At 44.1% G+C, this 9,679-nt stretch overlaps 1 protein-coding gene across 2 annotated transcripts in view; it reads right to left on the bottom strand.

The window, feature by feature from the left end:
• TTC39B (tetratricopeptide repeat domain 39B) overlaps positions 1-7,964 on the bottom strand; it is a 92,790-nt gene extending 84,826 nt beyond the window's left edge. The window contains exon 1 of one of the 2 annotated variants that reach the window (XM_064176646.1): positions 7,722-7,964. In XM_064176646.1, coding sequence (XP_064032716.1) covers positions 7,722-7,769 — 48 coding nt within the window. In that variant the 5' untranslated portion in view covers positions 7,770-7,964. The remainder of the gene's footprint in view (positions 1-7,721) is intronic. The other variant, XM_064176650.1, reaches the window with a different exon arrangement.
• Between the last annotated feature and the right edge of the window lie 1,715 nt (positions 7,965-9,679).

Genomic DNA, 9,679 nt, shown 5'->3' on the forward strand with positions numbered 1-9,679 from the left:
ACGGTCGCAAGAGACAGAAGCCAGGTGAAACGTCTCTCTAGCCCATTATTTCTTAGGGGAAATAAAAATCAGTGCAATATATTCTATCTTTACAATCACACTTCCCTCAAAGTTCCTAGGAACATTGCTTCTTTCTTTTGGCCACCCTAACCCTAATACAAGTCACCCACTAAAGACCATGCTTCTTAAAACAACCACTACTGCAAATAGGTGCCAGATGCAGAAGTCACCATCCTCAGAAGCAGGTTTCCTCCAAACCTCCTCTGTTTTGATAACAGAATAACAGACTGTCCTGCTATATCCTCCAATAAGAGGATTTCTGGAGAGCAAGAGTGCACGTGATGCCAGCTCCTGGGGATCAGAAGAAATCAAAGAAGCACTGCACACCCAAGCGCTGGCTTGAAAAGTTTACTTATCACTCTATTACACAGTGAATGCACAAATGGAATAAAACCATCATACACAATTATCTTGCCTTTACTACATGGTAACAGCTTTATTTCCTTACTCCAGAATAAGATAGCAGGCAAGTCTTTCACTCAGTGAAAAAAAAACAACAAAAACTCTTGATTGTAGCAACTGCTGTTTGGATGTAAGTCCATGAGTCTGCGATACTTACTTATTATTGCCTTAGCTCAAATGCTTCCTGAACCTAAGAGGGCTTAGAAAAGCAAATGATGACAGTTTCAGCATTTGCACACTAATTCTCGTTTTTGACCATTTAAGCAGACACATAATCACCTAAAGCATAAGAATCCTGGATGTGTCAGGGCTCTAACAACTTCAACAGCAGCACAGAACCACTGCTGAAAGCCATTTCTCAAGTCTTCAGTTGCAGTTTTGCTCTCTTATCAAAATGAGAGCTATGATCTCATTTGGGAGTCGTCACTGTGGCCTTTCGGTACGTAAAGGAGGCTTATGAGAAAGACTGAGATAGTCTTTTTAGCAAGACCTGTTGCACTTTGACAAAGTGCAATAAAAGTTTTTGGAAACAGAGAGAGACTTGCTGTGGCTAGTGCCAGCTCTGTGGCTGGCAGTAACAGCAATGACTCAGAGTCAGCTATAGAATTGTGAGGGACCAAATACCGATAAAAACTAATCAATGGGACTACAACTGATGAGTATTCTACAGATCTCTCTGTTTGGGGAGAACTCACAGAAATTACTTGTGTTTTGCAATCATCAGGCTGTTTCATCTTGGACAAAGAAACATGTTGATGTAGTTAAGTAGTTAAACTCGAAGTCAGCACTTTCTAAGTTCCTGCCTTTATTACTGGCTTTGAAATACTACATCACTTGCTTCTGCCTGAGATGATGGTGAAGATGTTGCAATACGTCAGAATGGCTCTGAGCAACCTGATCTATTTGAGGGTGCCTCTGCTTACTGCAGAGGGGTTGGACTAGATGACCTTTCGAGGTCCCTTCCAATCCAGACCATTCTATGTTTGTTTTTTTTTAAACAGAGTAGCTTAAGGTTACACACAAGGAAGAAATTTTTTACAATACAGGTGGTAAAACACAGGTACAGATCCTTCAGAGAGGTGATAGGTGCCCCATCCCTGAAAAGATTAAAGGTCAGGTTGGATGGGTCTTTAGCTACCTGACCTAGTTAACTACTGCAGGGTGGCTGGACCTTTAAAGGTCTCTTCCAACTCAAACCATTCTGTGATTCTAGGATACACCATTTCTGCTCCTCCAAGCATAATACTGTTTCTATTAACCCAGAAGAAACAGCACATATGAAGATCACTGCCCACCAGATGGATGTGGTCTGTCAGGATGTATTCCTGCCAGCCTGCCACGAGCAACTATGATCTTATCTCATCCTTCTGTGGTGGTGTCACACAGGAAGAGAAAAGCCTTATCACTTACTTGAAACCTTCCTTTTGGTTAGGTAAGCTGTAGGAGACTTCCTTAAGACAGAAGGCGTAAGATCATACATGCTTATCATCTACTCATAGGTGTAGTCATCCCGGTCTATGCAGCTGTGTAAGGCGTGGTATGCCAAAATGCAATTAAGTTCCTTTTCTCTTTCAACATGCAAACTCCTTGTCCAGAAAGGAGCCCAACACGAATCTTTATTGAAGTCAAGTCATTGACCAGTAAGTTCCAATAAGTACTTCAAGTCTAGACATTTTTGCAAGCATGTCAGCACCAAAATGTCAACAAAGGAAGAACCATGTTTGCAGAAGCAACAGTGCTCCCATAATCTGAATTTCTTATACATTTACTGAAACTGTAAGACACAATCTATCCTCCTCTAAGTTGATGCAAGAAGAGGGACCTTATCACACTCTACAACTACATGAAGGGAAGCCGTAGTAAGGTGGAGGTCAGGTTCTTCTCCCAGGCAACTTGTGACAAGATGAGAGGGTATTACTTGAAACTGTACCAGGGGAGGTTTGGGTTGGATGTTAGGAAGCACTTCCTCGTGGAAGAGGTAATTAGACACTGGAACAGATTGCCCAGGGAGGTGGTGTAGTCACCCTCCCTGGAGGTGTTTAAGAAAAGACTGGATGTGGCTCTTAGTGCCATGGGCTGGACTTGATCTCAGAGGTATATTCCAGCCTCAATAATTCTGTGAGTATGTGAAGTAGAACTGTCTTTTCATATAGTGCATGGCAAGTTTTTAGACACAGTTACCAAGACAGCTGTAACCGTAAGGACAGTAACTTCCACTGCTCAGAGCAAAGGCGTCATTAAAAGATACTAAATTCTGATTTCCACATCTGAATAGCAGCAGTTCAATATACAAAGAAAAAACAAAACCTTGAGGAAAAAGCTTTTTGTTCTATATTTTCCCACATATATATATACACACACACAAATGCCACTTCCCCCCCCAAAAAAAAACAAAACAAAAACCCACCCAAAAAAACACACACAAAAAAAATCCCACCACACAAACCACACATGCAGAAAAGAGATGTAAAGGCAAATTGTAACATACAAATTCACTTCACAGGTACTTAGCTCCTCCATAAGTTTAATTATCAGTTCTAACTCTCTATGATAATCTAGTGTTTTCCTGCCTCTCTGTAGTAGTCCAGTGTTTTCCACAGTAACACTACCTTTTCCTAAACTCTCTGTATCATTTGTCCCTTGCTCTGAAAAGAAACAGCACACTATTATTTAATATTCATTTTGGTTAATCAAAGGGTTTTTTTTTAACACATTATATACACTTCCCTTCCTCCTCCAGCAAACAAAATAAAGATTTAAGTCACACTTAAAACTCAGTTTTCAAATTTAGTCACAGTCGACCAAGGAGCTCAAACAGATAAATGAAGCAAGCCCCAGGAAGCCAATTAAGAAATGGAAAAATCTGATTAAAAATTAACCATCTCAGTACAATATAGGTAATATAAAATCAGAGAATACATTCTTACCTTTACTTGGTCACAAGGAAAACTAATACCTCTTAGGTATTCTCACAGGGAAAATAAAGTTTTATTTGAAATAAAGCACTTCAGAGCCTCAAAAGCAGAGACAGTGACTTGACTTATCTTAATAAATAAGAAATTATTAGCCATGTTTAGTTCTCCCATGGTCCTTTTCTCATCTGTGTTGCTGGAATAGCTTACCCCTCATCATAGATGTCTATGTGCAGTAGAAGAGATCAAAATAGGAACAGAAAAAACAGATGAGCGATGTGTCAAAGCACAAGCATTTGAAATAAGCTAACAGGAGGACTTCCAATATTATGTTCTTCCTTTGAGCAAGATCTACTTCTCAGACACAAAACCGTAAAAATCAGATTGGGATGTTTTAAAAAGAATTATTCTTCATGAGAGGAAAGTGCCCTCACTGCCCTTTCCCAACTCCACATTCCAAATATATTCTTCAGTTTTTAAGGTTGTTCCTAGCTTCTTGATGTGTCCAAGAGAATGCAACCACAACCACCTTTCACCACTGAGACTCTTCTTTGAGACTGGAATTACCAAATAAAACATGGTGAAGAGTCCTCAGCATAAACATGAGAGACAGTTGTCAGTACTGCATAGTTCTGTAACCTATTCTAAAGTACATTACTGTATTACTTTACTGGTGGAAAGATACACATCACTAGCAAGTTTTTTGATCATAAGTGCAGTAGCAGTTGCAGCAGTGAATTAAAAGCACAGAGCACAAACCAATAAACAGCTTTGAATTGAAGACAATGATAGTTTCATTTTGAAAATAACTCTGAAGATAAACTACCTAGGCTATTAAGGCCTATACAGTATTTGGCCTTGCTTGGGCAGTTCAAGGCATCATCAGACCTTCTCTACAAAAATTTTATTTAACAGCTTACTTTAACAGCAGAGGCATAGATTAGATGAATTGGCCAGGCTGTCCTTAGTACAAGCCTCAGAGGTAACCACAGCAAAGGCACCAAATCATATTCAGGTCTGTGTATAAGCCTTAGTTTGGCTACATATGGCCAAATAAGGCATTTTTATTACCACTCACATACTTCTTGGTAACCATCCTTTCTGTCTGGCTACAACCTTCACATGCACAAAGGCCAAGGTTGGGTTTGTTTTTTTGATGGGTTGTTGGGTTTTTTTTCATGGATAGGGAATCCCCAAGTAACCAATTAAGCTGGCTTTAAGACTTTGAAAAACCAGGGCAGCACTGAGTGAACTTAATGGGAAGCAGATCTGGCCCACTATTTTAAGTAATCTTCAGACAGTGGGGGGTGGAGGGGAGAAGGCTTAAAGTTTTGCTTGAACACTCTGCAGTGGCTGAGAGCGCTACTTTGGCCTTAAAGTATACCCATTCTAGATTTGTAACCTGTTCCAAAAGAATGACAGTATGAGTACTTTTAATAGGTTAATTTAGTGTCAAGTAGTGGTTTAACGAGATGCACTACAGGCAGACACTTTCACTGTGGTAGAGTAACATGCAGGAAACTGCTTCCTCTTAGAGGATGACCACAAGCACTCGCGAACATCCAGGAAGCCACACTGCACAGGAAAATCTCAAGTTTAACAACCATTCGTTTTCCCACATGAACATCTCCACAACACTACCTCATCAATACAGACTCGTAGCCTTAGGTCTCCACTTCCTAGCGGTGTTTTTTAAAAAGCAAAACCCAAAACCAAACAAACAACATACCAGACTACTACACCTGTGTTAGCGGAGGCAAAGAGGACTCATTTGCACTTCAGACCACTTCCTCACCCTACTCCTCAAAAAGCCCCAGCTGCAGGACAGTGAGGTGTACATCAGATTAGGAAAAAAAAATGGTATCTGGCACTTCCTTGAGCTCTGAGAAGCATAAGGAAAACCACAAGTTTTATTCATGCAGGTAGCGGAGGGCAGCTACCTGCTACCTTAAGCATAGACTTCAGAAGTAATGTTCTTGCCAGTCAGTGTCTTAAGTAGGAAGCACCTTCAAGGTTTAGCTTAACATATGCTTCTTCAAAGCCTCACAGCTAAAGAAGTACTCAAAAGTAACAGCAAAGCAAAATTCTATGCTAAAAGCTATGTTCATATACTCCTAAACATGCACACTTAAATCAGAAAGAAGCATCTGCCATGTTCCATGTATGCATTATTCAGACACATGCAGCTCCTAAGAACAAAGCTAACAATAACTTTTCCCAAGTTCAGTTCCCAATATCATAAGCACTGCAAACGCTAAAAATAAAAAAGCTGAGAAACACCTGGCTATCCTGTGTATGAAGTGCTGAAATCACATCCAGCACATTAGTAAAGAGATTGTAATGAACCTGTAGGCAAAGGCAGCCTACAGTTGTATAGACAACTTCTGTAACAAAAGCTGTGACTCCCCAAGATCAAGTCACCATTTGCCCTCCCTTCCTGAACACTGGGATCTCGATAGGAAAAACCCAAGTACTCACTCCATTACCAGTTATGGTCCATTTCAAATTCCAAACAATCAAGCGCAAGTCACTGCAAAAAGCCTGAGGTCTTTTGAGGTTATCTGGAGAAACCTTTGCCTTTTTGCAGACAACAAACAGCTTATTCAAATAAATCCCCTTCCAGGTGTTTGTATACCTACCTTTCCACTGGTTTTTATGGCAGCTTCTTTTTCTCCGACAGAGCATTGACACTTAACAGCAAGCACAGTGAAGAACATTCTTCCCTCTTTTTCATGCAACTGCGTTACAACTATGTTGCTAAATACCTGTTTGAACAATTATGAATTCCAACTACTTGCCTACTGAAAGCAGACAGAAATCGTTAATAACTTGTTCTTACTGGAACACTCGTTATATTGGAAATAAAACTGATGTCCACAGAGATCACTATGATTTTGTAATGATTCACTGTAGTTTGCAGTGAAATTTAAGCATTTCACATTTTGACATTATGCCTCCATACAGTAACCTTAGGACTGGCAATATCGATAGTTCTGAAATATAGACTAGTATATATTCCCCCCCTCCAACCAAGAAAAAGGACAAGCTGATGTGTATCATCTCCTCTAAGAATGGTCTTTGCAATTGCCAAATATAAACTATGAGGATTCAACCCAACTACACAGACCACCAAGTCCAACTTGTCCATTTAAACAGTTACTCTACTATAACATCGCCCCATGTCAGAAACCAGGCACTGGTTAAGGGACTGTTTTCAAAACTCAACCTACCAATATTTTGCTGTATTTGGTTTGGGGTTCTAAAAACCGAATAAACAAAAAAATACACTACAACGCCCCCCACCTATAATGTAATCACACGATTCATAAGCATTCTTACACAAAATTTGGCCAGCGGCATGCCCTACAAATCTTTCTGAAGAAGCTGCTGAATTTACAAAACGCTAGAATCTGTTATTTTAAGACCCTACAGTCAGAAATCAAGACAGTATTCCCACACGTGCATGCCAGAACTGCGATATCCTGCCCAAAAGCACCCTGCATTAAAACTGCCTCAGCTTTGCAGTACTCTCGCTACCTCAACTCTCACCGGCTTCCTGACAGGTGCTGACAACTCATTCTGTTACTGCGTTTTTCTGGAGCTGAGAGGATACAAAGGATATCTGTAAATTCAGGTGAACATTTTAAAAGATTCGTGGTTCGGCTGTTTGTAGAACCCTTAACAAACTAACGCGGAAATTACAAACTCCAGTGTATAAGGCATATTCCAGGCACTACAGTGATGCCCGATTTCACTTCTCAGACAGAAAAACTGCCCAAGCAGCCTGCGGGAGAGCCCACACAAACGGGGCCCACGCATGAAGAACCGCACCCTTGCAGACCATTCGGACAGCACAGCCGGCCGTGTGACCCCCATCTCCGCCACCCAGAACGCCGCGGCTGAGGCGCCTGCACCCCTGCCTTGCCCCAGAACCACGGGGGTCGCGTCTGCTGCCCGCCCGCCACCGCTAACGCGGAACTAGGATTAACGAAAATAAAAACAATTTTTTTAAAAAAGGAAGAATAATAAGAAAAGAAAAAGGAAATCAAAGGCGTATGGGTGAAGGAAGGGACTGCCCACGGCACCGCCGCAAGGACAACTTTCCCCAACTCCTGGCGGCTTCTCGTCCCGTCGGCGGCCAGGCCTGTCCGGGTAGGAGGCGTCTGCCCAGCTGGCCGCCTGCCTAGCCCCAGCGCCGCGACAGGCGGCGGCGCAGGGCAGGTGGGCGACTGGGATGCCGGCGGAGCGGGACCCCTGCCCGCGCCTCCCCGACGCCGCTGCGCCAGCAGGGGACTACTGATCCCTTCCCAAAAACCCAGAGCTCTCTGGTCGCTTCCCTCCGTTTACCTCCTCGCCGCCGCCGCTCTCCTCCGTGCCGTTTCCTACGCTCGCCATGTTCCCGCTCCGCTGCTTACCGCACCGGGATGACTGCGTCCGCCTCACCCTGTCCCACTGTCTCACGGTCCGGCAGCGCTCCCTGCCCTTCGCACTCACCGACTGCCTCCACTCTGCTCTGCTCCTTGCCAGGCCCTGGCCCTAGCCCTAGTCCAACGGCCACCAGCCACCGCCCCCCGCCACCTCCCGGCCTCGTCCGCGCGGTGCCGTGCTGCCACCTCCTCCCCGCCCCGGCCGCCCCACGGCGCCGGTGGCCGCGCCCCCTCCTTAGCATCGGAGGCCCCGCCCTGACCGCTCGCGCGGTGCCGTCCGCTGGGAGCCGTGAGGGAGGGAGTCTCACGTCGACCGCAAAAGCTCCCTGAGGGCCGGGGTGCAGAGGGGAGCCCCCACCCTGCCCCGGCTTCTTGGGTCGGTTAGAGAATGAAGTTGGTCGGGTCGGCCTTTGGAGCAAGCGGGGCGTTGTCCCAAACTCGTGCCGAGGCCTCTTCCTCAATGAGGCCACCTTCCCCACGTAACCAGTCGCACCGGCCAAAGCGCCGCGGAGCCTCAGTCCACACTTGCAGTCCCTCCGTTACCTGAACAATGCCCAGTGCTCCTGAACCAGTGCTGCCAGGCGGGCTTTTCTGCACTGTCTACAGCCAGCCGACTCGCCACGAAACCCTGGCAGCTGCTGCAGAGGAAGGAAAGCAAGGACTGTGCTGCTGCCTTTGTTCTGGAGCTGATCTGAAACAATACCGGGCAGCGCTGCACACAAGTGGACCACTCGGTCCTCTATTGCCAATTCACTCCTGGTATTCATTACCTGGAGTTCAGGAGACACTTGCACCTGCCGTCCTTGATTAGCCTGTGGCCTGGCTCTGTGGGAGAGCTGCTTCATCACCTTGCAGACTACCACTTGCAAAGAAAGTTTGCAAAGCAGTCAGTTCTCTGAGGACTATTGGCTCCCCCCGGCCCAGCCGCCTTCTGTTAGTTCACAGTATCATAATACTCTTTGCTAAAAATGTAGCAGTTTTCGCTTTTCCCTAATCTGGCAGCTGAGGATAATAAATTCTACTAAAAATCAGGTAGTGTGGAGCCTGTCTCCACTTCCAGAACAGAACTGAACAGATCCGTATAACATGGAGGTAGATACAGTCCAGGAGCTTTTAGCAAGATTTGGCTTTACAGTCTAGAGCTAGTGAAGTCTGAGGACTGAAGACTGAATCCTTCAGTGTCTCCTTCAGCCTTGGATAGAATATATGTATCATTGTATTTGCTCTGGTATTTTTACCCAGCTAAGCTAAATTAAAAGGAGGAGGGGAACACAAACCATCACAGACATGTTCATCTGTCCTTCAAGATTGCACTATTCTCAGTTCAGGTGTCACAGTCAATGCTGTTTTCCCATACACTTGTGCTTGAGTGAGCTTCATGACAACTTATTGGAAGATGCTCCAGTGATACTAATATAATTTTCCAGAAGTGGTCTGAAGTATATGAAGTATGCCGGTAGTGCAAGTGCAGTAGACAGGTCCATACATGCTTTGTGTTTGACTCACAGCACAGTCATATCTGCCTACACAGCTCCATCTCGATATTATGTTACCATTACATCGGAATTTTATACCATTTGTGAGAGTTTTTCAAGTTACTATCCTCTGTTGAAGATGTGACTCTGTTTCTATTTTTCAGTTCCAAAGCAAATAAGCAGAATTATTCTATGCTTCCCTAACAGAATGCTACAGGGGACATAGTATATGAGTAGGTTAGCTAACATATAAGGCTCTCCACATTCTAGGTAATGGTCCTTAAAGGTGAGAACTAGTTACACTCTTCTATAGGAGCCACACAGTATTATGCAGTACCAGTTCTAGCTTGAGAGAATAAAAATTAGCCTGATCTCTCATGTACTTGAATAAACGGTTAATGAA

Source organism: Pogoniulus pusillus, chromosome Z (assembly GCF_015220805.1).
Source record: "Pogoniulus pusillus isolate bPogPus1 chromosome Z, bPogPus1.pri, whole genome shotgun sequence".
NCBI lineage: Eukaryota > Metazoa > Chordata > Aves > Piciformes > Lybiidae > Pogoniulus > Pogoniulus pusillus.